General features: G+C 36.5%; 1 protein-coding gene across 1 annotated transcript; it reads right to left on the bottom strand.

Annotated features, from left to right (window-relative positions):
* Positions 1-573: 573 nt before the first annotated feature.
* On the bottom strand, positions 574-11,933 carry LOC111874253 (sialic acid synthase; the record flags this gene model as incomplete). Its single annotated transcript, XM_023869596.1, has 4 exons — positions 574-1,259; positions 5,724-5,950; positions 8,719-8,842; positions 11,712-11,933. Coding segments are annotated over 4 exons (930 nt in total), but the record flags the coding sequence as incomplete, so codon positions are not given.
* Between the last annotated feature and the right edge of the window lie 4,295 nt (positions 11,934-16,228).

Raw genomic sequence — 16,228 nt, 5'->3', positions numbered from 1 at the left:
GGTCTTAAAAGAAAATTTGAACATGTGCTGCATTGCCACAATGTTTGTTCTCCAACTCTTGACAAGTGATCAGAAGCAGCAGTGTGTAAACATGTGTCTTGAAGCTACGAGAGAAGGCTAATGAAGGGACAGCTTTTACTCGTATCTCTAGGAACATAACGGGTGACAGAAGTTGGATTTATGGTTATTATCCAGAAACAAACAACAGTCACCACAGTGGAAGAGCCCACAATCACAAAAAGCAAAGAAGGCATGGCAGGTCTGGAGTTCAACAGAGAGCATGCTCATTGTTTTTATTCGACATGAAGGGGATTGTTCACCATTTGTTCCTCCTAACATTATGGTCAACTATGGCCTTTACTCATACTGTGACGTTTTGAGACACACGAGAGAAAATGTGCAATGTAAAAGACCGGAACTTTGATGCAGCCATAACTGGCTCCTTCATGAGAACAACACGCCCACCCACACACCCCTGAAACATACAGAGTTTGTTACTGTTTTTTTTAATTGCTAGTGGGGTGGGACTAAGTCCCTTGTACTGCAGCCACTTCTGTCTTATTGTACCAGCCCCAGATGATTGTGGAGCAATTGGCAGAATGAAGGTTGGCAGGGGAAACTGAAGTACTCAGAGAAAACCTGCCTCAGTTTGCAGCTTGAACCATTGTGTGCAGTCACTATCTTGGGACAATATTTTCATGTATTATGTGACACTAGAGATGGAATTTGGATTGGTGAATGGATATACTGACCACTTATACACATGACTTGGAAATACAAGTAATTACAGTACCACCGCAAATCTGCACAGCGCTCACTAAGCCTCTTCCAGCCTGCTTTGTCTTCACCAGTCATTCCCTGGTTATGGCTTCTAACAGTGGAGATCCTTCAGCTCCACTTGTTCATATTACATCAATAAACATTATACTCTCATCTTCTTGAATATCCCTCACTAGTTCCTTTCCAAGAATGTCTCCATACTTCTCAGCTGGATAACCCTTGGGTTCTGCCACCTTCACCTTTACACTGTCTGCTGTAATGTGGTCTCCTGCAGATAGATTGTGAGCTGCCACGAGAGTTTTCCCAAGTTTGTTATAACACGCCATCTCACTGGGCTGAAACTTCTTTACAGGATTTCCTAGTGCAGCTTCAACATTGCGGACCTGATCCACAAGGTTGCGGAACTCAGTTGGGGTTAAGGAACAGACATGATCACTGCCCTTCCAACATTTGTCTAAAGTGATGTGTCTCTCCAGCACCTATAAAGTGTAACATGATCATGTTACTATATTGTACTTGCTTGCAAAGCCTGATTTACATACTAACATAATCCAATCCAAAATTGTAAAGAATTTGGTCCTGTTTCTGCAACATTATCTAGTCTTTGCACATAGTGTACAAAGTAAATGCATATAGAATAGAAGAAACATTATTCTTAAAGTGATCATTTTATGATGACAAAACAGATGCTTCATATTTCCACCAAATGAAGCATGAATTCTGAAGAATTTATTAGTTGTTGCAAGAGAAAAGATTAACTTTAAAGGTGAATTTCTCTTTAAGTGTAAGAATTTGGGATCCATAATGATGGAACAGAAACATAACATTGAATTAGGCCGCGCCATAGCTCAAGCGGTTAGTCGCTGGCTTCCCACCGCGGCAGCCCAGGTTCAATCGCAGGTCTGGTCAAGTGGGATTTGTCGTGGACAAAGTGGCGCTGGGGCAGGTTTTCTCCGAGTACTTCGGTTTCCCCTGCCAACCTTCATTCCACCAATTGCTCCACAATCACCCTCACCTATCATCTTGGGCTGGTACAATAGGCCAGAAGTGGCCACAGTACAAGGGACTTACTCCCACCCCACTAGCAATAAAAAAAATAATAACATTGAATTGCATGTCTGTTATCTGATGGAAATCATGAAGCATTATTCTGAAGGCTGTCCAATAGTATATATAAATTACTTGTAACTACATCACTACACAGCAGACAAGTGTTAGCAGTGAGATTATATAACAGGAGTTAAAACATAAGACAGTCCAGGAGAGAGCCCCATCATTTGCAAGTGGCAGCATGGATTTCAGCATACATGTATAATTGATATTAAAAGAAAATGGTATGTTGTGTGATTACCACCATGAAATTAATTCAATCACTTTTGAAAATTGCTTAAATGAGAAACTGACAACTTATCCACCATCTTCACTGTGGTTATAGACCATGGACTGCAGCATTCTGTGCAAGCAAATAAGGCACTTATGTCTTCAGACACAAAAAACATATGCAGGAATAGTGAAACAACATAAAATGTCTTCTTAAGAAGATATAACAGTGTAAGAACTATTTGAACTAACAAGAAACAAGCCAGTGTATCAGTTAAGAGCTGAGTCCTTCTTACATAATCATGGCCATACTCTTTCAAGATTACCTCCATATCATTGTGACTTTTAGCCCACTGAATACATATGAAGCATACAGAAGAGAACAGCTGCAGAAAGAAATTTGAAGCCCAACTTCAGTGAACTGTGGAAATTTACACAAGACATTTCATCTGTAGCAGTGGAAGACTGAAAGAAGGAAAGTAAACCTTGAAAATGACTACTTGAAGAATGGCTTGGTTGGCAGCGGAGTTGATAAGACAGTTACAAACTTGGTTTACAGTGGCAATGGTAGTAGTAATAGCAGTAGCAGCAAGGATGGCAATGAATGAGGTACTGATAGTTTGACTGATATACTTTCTTTAACAAACTTAACTCCTTGAAGCAGGATCCTTCTTGAACAGCTGAAGTCATGCAGCTAGTCAAAATCCCAACCTTTTATGGAACCTGAAGTTCATTACTGGTTCACATGAGCCCACTGTTTGTCACAACCTGAGACAGATGAATTCAATCCACATTCTTCAACCCTACTTCTTTCAGATCCATTTCAGTATTATTCTCCCATTTACATCTAGATTCCACAAGTGGTGTCTTCTCTTCAGTTCCTCAGAACAAAACATTGTAAGCATTTTTCACCTCTTTCATGTATTCCACATGCCTCATCCACTTTGACATCCTTCATATAATCTTCCCAACATATGGCCAGTTTCAACTGAATATCTGTCTTTGATGGAACACAGTTTATTATTTATTTTCCCAGTAGTGTTGCTAAGTATAGGAAGCATTTCCAATCGCCTGTGCTATGCAAACTGCCAACCTGAACCTCTCATCTTGCAATCTTTTTTTAATTATACTTCCAGGACCAAGTTAGATTTGGGAAAATAAAACCTTAAAGCCTCTCCCCAGATTTATTAAAGGTAATGTCCCATCAACAGTCAACATTTAACCCCTCAAGCGTGTGCGACACACCGTATGCATCCACTCAGCTACATGCATCTAGCGTGAATTTAAGCGGGGGTATTTAAATCCCTCCTGGTGCTTTATTTTTGCAAGCATTGAAGGTTTCGTGCAGACATTTACCTAAATATTTTTAAATAACGAAATCTCTATTTGAAAAATTCCAAAAAATTACATATTTATAGTTGTTTACAGTTCATTATTATAAATGTGTACTTACATTTTGTCAAACTATTTCTTTTTCCAAGCTCTCCATATCCAGTGTCTAGTATTTGACCTTGATGTGGTATTGCTCAAAACAGGGGTCTAGGCAGAAAGACGGTGTCCCTGGACAGTTTTTACACCTGTATCTGGTTTGGTTTCTCTTTCTGTTTTTTGTACACACCACACACCTTCTTCTTCCAACTTTATAAGTTTCAGTTTGGGGATTTTCTTGAATGAAATGCTGTCCCGTCAATCTCGTACATTCCATGTTAGTATCTGAAGGATGCCCTCTGCGCTTTTCTAAATTCTGTCCCTGGGACTTTGCTATGATCTTATTCACTAAGTTTATTCTGAATAACAGATGATCTTTCTTGTTACCAGCCTTGCAGTACAGAATGTAAGCATTCAACACTGCCGTATTCACTAAGTGGTTGAATTATTTTTCATACCACACTTTTACTCTTGTTTCCTAATAAAATACATTATGAGGTTTGGTTTCTGAATTCCCATCAGCATAAGTAAACCTAGGAATACCCTAATTTCATTCGAAGTTGTGGGAACCCACGTTTTAAATGTGATTTTATTTGTGTCAGGGGCAAGAAACTGTCCCGCCAAACAAGTTATGTGACCGAGATGCCATGGGGCTCCGCTAAGAGAGTGTCGCAAGGCAGAAAAAGATAACAAATTCATAAATATTGACACAGGCGTCAGGCAACTTCAACCACTAGGTTCGTAACATCGTAAATCAGACACAGCTGCTTTGTCACAGTAACCCAAGCCAGTAAAAAAAAAAAAAAAAATCCCGACACACAAACACAGATAACAAACATTCAATGAAAGTTAGCTAACAAATTATCTCTCTGAAAGCAAGTCGGAATGTGAGTGGGAACACTTCTTTCGTAAGCAGCAGACACCAGATGCTTTGTAGCAAGCAAAGCGAGTAAAAAAAATACCACACACAAACAGATAGCGAGGAATGAAAGAAGTCAGTATTAGCTCACATATACATTCACTGGAATTACGTACATCAGAGCGTAGGCGTTAAGAATTCTTAGTGAAAAGTTTGGACTCAACATATGGGGCGCGCACCCTTAGAGCATGGGTTTGAGGGGATGCAGATGTTGTGTCGCACACGCTTAGGGATTTAAATGGCTCCACTTAAAGTCACGCTCAAGGGGTTGACAAGACAGTATTTCACTTTCAAGCTAATAATACTAGTAATCAGATAGATGCTAATGATGATGACCAAGCTTGATTGCAGCTAAAAAGGAATGAATAAGCAAGACCAACATTAATCTGGTTACATGGAGTGTAAAAGGAATTTCATTTGAAGAATACCAATTGGAAGACATTCTTGTGAAGCAAACAACTGCAGCAGTCTCTGGGGAAAATGGAACTAAAACATTTAAAGACTCAAATACTTACATTCAGTCACTTAATGGAGTGAGAACAAACGGGGAAACTCAAAACAGCATAATGCTAAAGATATTCAAATCATGCCATCAACTACTGACATCTGAACTTTTTTGAACAAATGCTTAATTGAAGAAAGGCTCAAAATTATGGAGAGGTTACATAACCATATTAGATATATATGCTCCAGTAGAATGTAAAGAGAAATTAAGTGTATCATTTTACAAATTATTATGTAAAAATAATATACAAAGTCAACAAATCACAAACATTAGTACTGGTCATAGATTTTTAACACAAAAATAAACATTAATATGGAAATATTGGCCCATTTAATGAAATTATCTATATCAATAATGAGGTAAAACAGATATTTTGTTTCATACAGTAATACAAATTCATCTATTGAACACAATACACAGCTAAATGCTTCATTGTTGATTATACTCATATAATTTACAACCAGAAGATAGTATAATTGGCATAGTAAAACCTTCCAATGTGAGTATAATCTGGCAACACTGGAACTTCCTGGAGGACAGGGGAGAGACTCCCCAAGCTCTGAAAATGAAAGCAATGCTATGGCCCCAACGGTAAACTTTAGATTCATAAGGTCCAATAGTAGGCTTTTGTGAATATGATAAATGGACTCCTGAGTTCCTTGAAATGTTGGAATTCCTTGAGTGGCTGCTATGAACGTTTCATGGATGAACCTGCACCATAAATTTGTTTGCACTCGCATCATCCATCCTCACACAAATTTCCTGTCTTACCTGTGCTCCCAATGCCACTGCAGCAACTGATATATCAGTACCCAGCTCATGACCAGAATATCCAATAGGAATATCAGGAAATTCTTGTTTGAACATCTGTATTACACGGAGGTTAACATCACATGGAGGGGTAGGGTATGCAGACACACAATGCAGCAAGCAGAATTGAGATTTGGCAGCCATTAATAACTTGTAAACAGAATGCACTGTTTCCATGTTCTGCATCCCTGAAGGAGAAATTAGTAGGATCAGAACTGTGAATGACACAGGCACACTTTAATTGAGGAGTTCCTTTTTTACTGTGGCCACTTCTGGCCTATTGTACCAGCCCCAGATGATAGGTGAGGGTGATTGTGAAGTAATTGGTGGAATGAAGATTGGCAGGGGAAACCAAAGTACTCAGAGAAAACCTGCCCCAGTGCCACTTTGTCCACCACAAATCCCACTTGACCAGACACATGATCGAACCCGGGCTGACGCGGTGGGAAGCCAGCGACTAACCGCTTGAGCTATGGCGTGGTCTAATTGAGGAGTTAGTAGAAATAAGAATTATTAATGACAGAAATGAGCAGTGGCATCTTATGGGGACTGATTGGTTGTTTTTTCTCCAACACTGAATAATGCTGCACAGTAAAACCTCTGAATCCGAAGGTGTCTGGTACATTTTGAAATTTGGCTAATTATTTTTAACAGCGGTACTTTCAACTGCTTAAATCAGAAGTCAGACTTTTATACTATGTAAAACAGGTAAAAAGGTGATGCTATTCCTGTAACAGGCTGTGGAGGCCCATAAGGCTGTAAGACATTGAGGCTTCCACATTTTCTACGCCATCAGCTCACAGATGGGAGTGAGGTTGTCAGCATCATGGCCACCCTTTACCCCCAAGAAGATTCCTGATATTTATGTTACAGGCTGAGCTGACCATTGTGCAGCTAGAAGTATTAGGTCAACTGAAAAGTCCAATGACCTCACCAGAGATCGAACCAATGACCTTCCGGCTTGTAGCACAGTGCCTCAACCAACTGTGCGACCGCATACATCTTCATACTGCATACACTACATAAACTACATCATTAGAGAACATTTTCAGTTTTCTTTCTTTCTTTCTTCCTTACTTACTCCAGCAGATTATTAGAATCCTGTACATATGGTTTTATTCTTTCCTTTTCTGAAAGGGATGTTTTTTCTTGGCTCCATTTTGAAAGACAATATACAGGACATTCAAACAGACTACCCTCTTTAATGTCTTGTCCTTCCATTCAATTTCTTTGTATCTGTTTGTTGTATTTTAGTGTCCTGTTGCACTGATTCATATTCATAATGTGTATATATTAACAGTCTTCAAGTGCACACAATCCCATCTACCACTTCAACCCTACATGTTTTGGCAGTATGCTGCCATCTTCAGGTGTATCGATCCGTTAACCATTTCACTGCTTGCCTTTATATGTCCATTTACAAATAATATTAAATTTGTATATGTCCTTATATAATAATAAAGTTTAGGTATTTAAAACTTGTTAAAACCTATTATCTCATACATCATATTTTTAAAATTTGTGTGTATTATTAATCATCCACATGGGGGGTCATTCTTATGTTCCTAATGTTGTGTGTATATTGTGTCTTATGATGTGTTCTACTCTTGTGGCTGCATGCGTTGTATCGTTGAATGTGTGCGACACACACACTTGAAGACTGTTAATATATACACATTGTATCTGTTTATTAGTGAAAAATTTACATTCTTCTTGAGAACCAAAGAAATTTTCCAGTTAATTTTGCATTTATTTCATATTCCACTTTTGAGAGGTTTTAATGAATCTGATTGAGAAGTTATGAAGCATCTACTGAAATATCTAATTTGAGAAAGATGTGGAAATGACTGGCACTGTTTTGCCATATGCCTGGAGACACTGAAGATGGCTGAATACAAGAATATAATGAAATTGGTGCCACAGAGGAGACAGGAATAAGTTTCAACTTGAATACAAGTAGGGTATGTTTGCAGTTATGACTTTTGAATAAATACTGGAATATAGTACATAGTTTCAAAGGATGATATCAATGTGTGGGGATTTTGTCATTACTCCAATGACAACCCACTTCTTCGGAAAGTTTGTAGGTCCTGAAAAGGACCATTGGCTGCTGGGATGTTTGGCCGTTGAAGTAGCACGGCTAGAGATGAGATGTCAGCTACGGTGTGTTGACTAATGTTGCGGCAGCTAAGTTAGTAGTCTGGCCGCCGAGCATGATTGCTGGATGAAGCCTGGTTGCGGAGTGCGGTCACTGGAGTGGCGGCAGCTGCGCCAGTTGCCCAGTGAGTTGGGCATGACTACCAGAGAGCCGAGGCAGCCGTGCCTGGCACAGTGAAGTGCCAATACCTCCAAAGACCGATCGCTCGGTGCGAAGTGTGGTAGCTGACTGGCTGATTCTGACTGATTTTGACTGACTTGTGAGCGTTGTGCTCTGCCTTTTACACAATGCTTGGCGGAGGAGCGAAATTTGCAGAGCGCTGATTGGTTAGCAAAAATGAGGAGCGGAAATTTGCATTGCGTACTTGTATAAATATTCTATGTGGGATGTTCCCACAAATGTATTATTTGGTATAATTTGTAGAATTGGTAGAATTTACACAAACAAGGCAGTTGCAGTCCATAAAATACCTAATACACTCATACACCACAGATGTGAGGCCACACCATAGCTCAAGCGGTTAGTCGCTGACTTCCCATTGTGGTGGCCCGGGTCTGGTCAACTGGGATTTGTGGTGGACAAAGTGGCACTGGGGCAGGTTCTGTCTGAGTACTTCGGTTTCCCCTGCCAATCTTCATTCCACCAATTGCTCCATAATCACCCTCACATATCATCTGGGGCTGGTACAATAGGCCAGAAGTGGCCGCAGTGCAAGGGACTTAGTCCCACCCCACTAGCAATAACAAAATATCAACCACAGATAAAATCATATGTTTTCTTTGTGGCTTTTTCACTCACCTGTAGATACAACCATTGGCAGTTTCTTCGAGGCTGCATGCTGCAATAATGGGAAGTTATTTGCATCACCAGAACCAATCTTCAAAAATGATACTGGCAATGAACACAGGACATCGACTGACACCTTCAATGAGTTAAAACAATGCATAAGAAAAGCCATACCTTACATTCAATGACACATACTGGAATTTGTGGTTCTATGTGTAAAATGATTCTGCCATATTATATTTAAGCATCCTGTTACACTCTACACAATATATGACACAAAACTCTGTCCTAAGTGCAACAATTTATTGTAGTTCTTTCGTCTTCCTTTCTTCTACACTACATGTTTCGGCCATAAATGGCCATCATCAGGTGTATTCTCTCACATAGCTGCTACAGTGCACGTAGTTCAAAATTTAAAAAACACCAGTCATCCCAATTGTTCACTTCTCCGTTGCTAACAGGTTTCAATATATCAGAATCCTCCCCGCTGATATCTGTCAGATATCAGCAGGGAGGATTCTGATATATCGAAACCTGTTAGCACTGGAGAAGTAAACAATAGGGAAGACTGGTGTTTTTTAAATTTTGAACTACGTGCGGTGTAGCAGCTATGTGAGAGTATACACCTGATGATGGCCATTTATGGCCAAAACATGTAGTGTAGAAGAAAGGAAGATGAAAGAACTACAATAAATTGTTGCACTTAGGACGGAGTTTTGTGTCAGATTCTGCCATCTCTCATTATGTGTTGAAGACCTTAAAATATAAAAAATAATAGTAAGATGTGATATCAGTAAGGTAGGGTGAGCATATATCAGGAAATTTCAGGATACTTCCATATTTATATCCTGGAGATATGCAAAAAATTATTAAAAATGATAAAATTGTCCTTGATTTTTAATTCTCATAGATAGTACAGAATAAAAGTACCAGATTCTGGAAACTTTTGTATTTAATTTCACTGCCAAATACATAACTCTTCTCGAGTATTATCCTCAGTACAAAACACAGTACAGCAAACTCGCCATTATCTGATATCCAAGCATCCAGAATTCTCATGCAACTGGGAAAATTTCAAAGAAAATTTACTACTTTTTTAAAGAAACTTAGAAAAAAGTTGCAATGCACTTATATTCACCCGTGACATATTAGTTCTCCTACATGCCATGAGGAGCACTGCCCATCATCTTCCCTCATAGAGTTGCCATTACAGCAGAATATTTTTTTTTTAATTTGTGCTTGCATTACATCATATTATAAATATTTCTCCCATCAAACCACAGTGAACTTTATTTTGTCCTTTTTACTGTATGCTTAATACTGTATAGCCTTGTTGAAAACACTGTACTATATTATGTTTCTGTAAGTTTTTCTCATGCAACCAGCAGATTCATGTAAACAGTATATTCCACCCATATATATCTCATAATCACGAGACTGAGATCAAGTTTTGTACCTATATATAGCAACAATTATAACTGTGTAAGTTCATTTCAATCATTTGGATTTTATATAGGATGCAGGGAAGTACAAAAATAGCATTTTTCTTGAAGATTCCTATCCTTTGGGATATAATACTATGTAGGTCACTAAACATAGACTGGCGTTTCAGAGGAACATAATGCCATCATCTTCAGGTTCTGCTTCCTGCCTGCTTCATGCTAGTTTCTTGCTTGGCTTACTCTCTGACACTGAAAATAGAGGTGATACATTCCCCCAAAACAATGGTTCACTTTCAACAAACTAAATGGCATTAAATACCAGAAGACAGTCACCAGTGTGAGAACCTGAAATCCAACACCATTTTGTTTAATTACAAACACACTGGAATGAAGTAAGATAGAAAGGAGCACTTACTAGAAAGGGGCTCAGGCACTCTGTTAATAAAGACAAGAGTAAGCTATAGAAACCAATAATTTCCTCAGTGATGGTGATGGCAACATAGAGATGACTAGATAACCATCCAGCATCTGTTTCCTGCTGCCCTTTTTATAATAACTGATCTTCCTCTTTGACTGTCCTGTTTCCAAACTCTTGCCTCACCAAGCATACCCTTTGCACATTGAAAAATTAATAAAAATAATATTTTAATTGAATTCATATAATGTTCAAATGTGTCTTATGTGACTCTGCATAGCTCAGTTATTGGAGAGCTAATTGCAGTGTATGGAGTCAGAAATTAATTTTACTTGCATTTCATCATTCACCATATTAACAACTAAAAGTTCTACATGTTAATGTCTGTATTCTTATGTCATCATTGTGTGATGAGCTCTTTTCAAGAAAATTGGTAAAGTTCAATGAGTTTCATATGAAGTAGGAGTAATAATGTAATGATACAAACTAAATTAAATGGAACCGGAATACCAAAGTTAAGTGAAATCCCTTCAGTAATTCTGGGAAAAAAATTGTGAACATACAGAGGGGTAGCTGGATATATTCTCCCCATTTTGTGCATGTTTCATGGATTATATGCGAAGACTGAACAAATATAGCCGATTATAAATTTATTTTATAAGAAGGTAAAGTTGTCTCTGTGTGCGATTACTATGCCATGAAGGCGTATGGAGGAGAGGATGTATAGATCCACATTTTCTTGACCTCAGCACTAGTTGGAGATGAGTGGTCAGCTTCAGGCCCCTGCCACTTTACCCCTTGGGAAAGAGCCCCCAGTACCCATTGGATAGGAGGCTGGATGGGCCATGGAGCCAGTCTGTACAACAAGGAGAGGAGAAAGTTCTTGACCCTACTAGGACTTGAACTCTGACCCCTTGATTATCCAGCCTGTAGCCAGTTGCTATACCAACTATACTGTCTTGGCTCCCGATTATACTTCATAATCCCTATAAATTAATAACAGCTATAACACATTCAGTGTCATTAAAATGTTAATTCTACTGTCACATTCACTTAAACCAGTAACATTTTCAAGATTCTGTGTGTACTAGATGAAGAATTTCACAAGTTTTGAAGACATGTCTAAGATCATTATTCTTAGTTTATACCATGTCCATAGCTGAAGCACTGAAGATGATTCCAATTTGAAATGCGAATTCTTTAAGTTCTTTGAACTGAGAGTCTGAGAACTCAAGATGTTGCTTATGTTCTCCATATGTACTACCCCATGAATTGGGTCCAATGTACGGCCGTTCAAGGGCTGCAGAATTGAACTTCTCATGCAGAGTTGTCTTCTGGAACTTCACACAATCTGCACCACTTTCCTTAAAAAAAAAAGATTCACATAGCTTTTGTTTCAGTTCTTCTGGGTTTATATGAATTAATCTCTATTAGTAATGGAATATCTGATCATAATGCTCAGTGTCTCGTACTAAAAAGTATCAATTTCCTGGATAAGAAAAAAGTGCAGGGAATCACAAGAAGATTAGTAAATGAAGACTCAATTGCTCAGTTTCTTAATAAACTATCTAATGAAAAATGGGAAAATATATATAAACTTAATGATGTAAACGAAATATTCAACTAATTTTTAAATAAGTATTTACTTGCCTATGAGTCATGCTTCCCAAAGCAAAATGTAACAAATAAACACAAGGATAATGGCTGGATAACAGCTGGTATATGTACATCCTGTAGACGGAAGGAATCCTTGTTCATTCTCTGTAGAAACAATTACAACTATTTGTTTAAATCATAATTTAAATCCTACTGCATGATATTAAGAAGACTAATAAGAGAAGCTAAAAGGAAATATTATAATCAGTTAATTACATGAGCCAAAAACAAAATAAAAACTGCCTGGAACATTATCAACACTGAAATAAGTAGGCCTAAATCAGAATAAAGAATGTCTGCCACAGACTTTTCAAAATAATAATAAAAAAATAAATACTGAAGAAGCAGCTTATAGTTTTAATAAATATTTCACATCAATAACAGAAAATCTTAATATTAAGAAAACTAATGTTTATACTGCAATGTCATACTTGTATTCACATTTCTCAAATGGTATTCCAGATATGAATCTTAAGAGTCCAATATGGCGGATATAAGATGAGTTGTACTAACCGTATTAACAGTGCTGCAGTTTTAGTTGACAATAGTGGGGAACCGAGTAATATTTTGTGTATTTGTTGTGCGGAATTGGAGTTGGAGCTGGAAAAGACTAGAATCGAGCTGAAAGCAGCTCAAAATGTAAGTGATAAACTAGAAACAAACTGTCAAAAGAGCGCTAATCTGAACAGGGAACTACAAAAAGCAAAGGAGGAAATACTATCTTATAAAGAAATTATAGAAGTGCTTCAAGCCGAGTTAAGTGATAATGTGAGACTAAATAAACCGAGTGAGCTGGAACGAAACAATAATTATTGTGAACAAGCTGAAACCTTATTAATCGAAGAAGACTGGGAATTAGTAATAGACAAAAAGAAAAGAAATCTTCAAATAGAAATTTAATACAAATTATACCCACAAAAGTGAATAAACCTCATTCGAAACATAACCTCAAATATGACGAAAAACGAACCAATATGAGAACGAAAGAACTCTGGCAAAAAATATAATGAATCATACCTAAAATACGGATAATTGGCGATAGCCATGTGAAAAAAAGTGCAGCCGAACTTCGCATGATTTTGGATCATAGATACGGTATTATGGGAATTACCAAACCAGCTGCCTTGATGAATGATATTTTGACAACAGCTACAGATGAAGTTGCTTCACTAAATAATAAGGATATCCCGATCCGCGATCTTATGGGCCGGGGCAAATGATATTAGTAAAAATAATACAAATGAAGCACTTAAGTACTTAACGAAGTTTATGGAAGAGCATAAAAGGACTACTAATATCATTCTAATCCACACACTACATAGATATGATCTTACATCTATATCCTGTGTAAATAAAGAGGTACTGAAATTCAACAGGCAAGTAAAGAAAATAAGCAAACTGAATCCAAATGTGAAACTAATGGAAATTGATCTACAAAAACAACACTTTACGAGGCATGGACAACATCTAAATCAATGGGGCAAAGAGTTGGTTGCCTCAGAGCTGGCAAAGATAATCAAACGACACTTAACTAAGTCAAACATTAATCCTATCCAAATATTTTGCATGAAGAAAATTCAACTGCATAAAATGAAATTGAAGAAGTGGTGTTATCAAATAATTGTAAAAAGACTGTAAAATTAAATAAGTGTCAAGGTCAAGAAATAGAGACTAATAGCAAAAGATCTATGAGATCTAGAAAAAAACCAGCAACAAAATCAAATGGTTTTTATGGTAAAACCATTTAATAAGGGTAAAACAAAAACTACAAAAAATAACATTGTAGAAATATTTCACCAAAACATACGTGGTTTAAGAAATAAGTATAATGAAATATTGTCATTTACAAGAGTATATACCTCAAGTAATCTGTTTCACTGAACATCATCTTGGTAGAGATGAAATAATTCATATTAAATTGACCAATTATACTCTAGGTGCATATTATAGCAGGAAAAATTTTAATAATGGTGGTACGTGTATATATGTGCATGATATTTTAACAACTCATACTATAGATCTTGATAAATTTTGTTGTGATAAGGATATTGAAGCCTGTGCTGTCACTTTAAATACTATAAATTTTAAAATAATTATTTTAACTATATATAGATCCCCATCCAGTGATTATAAAGTATTTTTGAGTAAACTGGAATTAATTCTACAAAATTTGTATAAAAAAAGGATAATGTTATTGTTTGTGGGGATTTTAATGTGAATTATTTAGAAAACTAGACTTGAAGATATTTTTAGCTCCTTCAATCTTAGAAGCGTTATTACCTTTCCTACTAGAATAGGACCAAATTCGTCCACAATTATTGATAATATATTTACTGATGAAAAACATATTACTGACTATGAAGTTCTATCTATCTCTAATGGATTATCGGATCATGAAGCACAATTACTAATTGCACAATTTCCATTACCTTTTATCAAAAAGAATGAAAATATAGTTAAAAGAAATATAAATGTTTATAATTTGGCAGAATTTATAATGAAACTAAGTTATAAAAAATGGGAACTAGTTTATAACAATAATGACATTAATACTAGCTTTAATCATTTTCTAAATATTTTGTTAAGACATTTTTATGAGTCTGAAGAAAGCAGTCTTCTGGGATTTGGCACCGTGTATATGTGGTGTTAACCGACGTTTCGGAGGAATGTATTGCCCCCATCTTCAGGGTAGGAGAAAAAGTATAAGAATTCTGCAAGCGACAACACCGTGAGAAATGGTAAAGCAGACTGGAAATATACCAGCTATACCACATATACACGGTGCCAAATCCCAGAAGACTGCTTTCTTCATAGTCACCGCCGTGAAAGCCTCAAATCTTACATTTTTATGAGTCGTTCCCAATAACAAGTAGACAAAAATACAAACAGAAACCATGTATTACCACTGGTATAAGAATTTCTTGTAGAAAAAAGAATAATATATCTTGAAGCAAAAAAAAAGTAATAACCCTATAATAGCCACCTATTATAAGAACTATTGTAAAATATTAAACAAAGTGATAATCTAGGTAAGAAGATGACATATGATAATCAAATTAAATATTCAAAAAATAAAGCTAGAACCACTTGGAGAATAATAAATAGTGAAGTGTTAAAGAAAGGAAATAGAGACATTATTCAAACCTTGGACATTGAAGGTAAAAAGAATACTAACTTGAATGATATTGTTGAAACATTTAATAGGTACTTTAGTGGTATAGCGGATAATATACATAAATACATAAAAGGAAATGATAAAACTATTAAATCAAAAACTACTAATTATATGACATACTTGACTGATGCATTTGAGAATCCATTACCTAGCATAAAAATTATAAAAACTACGAGTAGTGAAATAGAAAGGATTATATGGTCCCTAAAATCTAGTCAAACCCATGGATATGATGAAATTTCGAATAATATACTCAAAGCCTGTAAAACCTTTATTAGCGAACCGATAAGTTACTTATGTAACAGAACTATGCATGAGGGTATTTTCCCAGACAGACTAAAATATGCTACAATTATGCCAATATACAAAGCTGATAAAAATCTAGAATCAAATTACAGACCTACATCCATATTGACATCTATTAGTAAGATTTTTGAAAAGGTAATGCATAGCAGATTGTTAAAACATTTGAATGATAATAGTATATTAAATAAATACCAATTTGGATTTAGAGAAAAGCAAGGGACTGAAAATGCAATTTATATAGACTTATCTCTGGAATACTAGACTCTTTAAATAAAAAAATGCAAGTCTCTGGGATCTTCTGTGACTTAGAAAAGGCTTTCGATTGTGTTAGCCATGATATATTATTGGCTAAATTGAGGTATTATGGAATAAAAGACAAGCCATACATACATAGATACATAATTTCACAGATCCATTGTCCGGAAACCGGACTGGATATTGAATTTGTCAGCAAAATGACATTGCAAAATGCAATCTAGTCTCAACAATTAAAATATTCAAGAATTATAAAATAAAAACACAATAATA

The sequence above is a fragment of the Cryptotermes secundus genome, unplaced genomic scaffold (genome assembly GCF_002891405.2).
Source record: "Cryptotermes secundus unplaced genomic scaffold, Csec_1.0 scaffold1262, whole genome shotgun sequence".
In the NCBI taxonomy this organism is placed as follows: Eukaryota; Metazoa; Arthropoda; class Insecta; order Blattodea; family Kalotermitidae; genus Cryptotermes; species Cryptotermes secundus.
The sequence above is the reverse complement of the archived record's forward strand: the minus strand, read 5'-3'. Positions and strand labels throughout refer to the sequence as shown.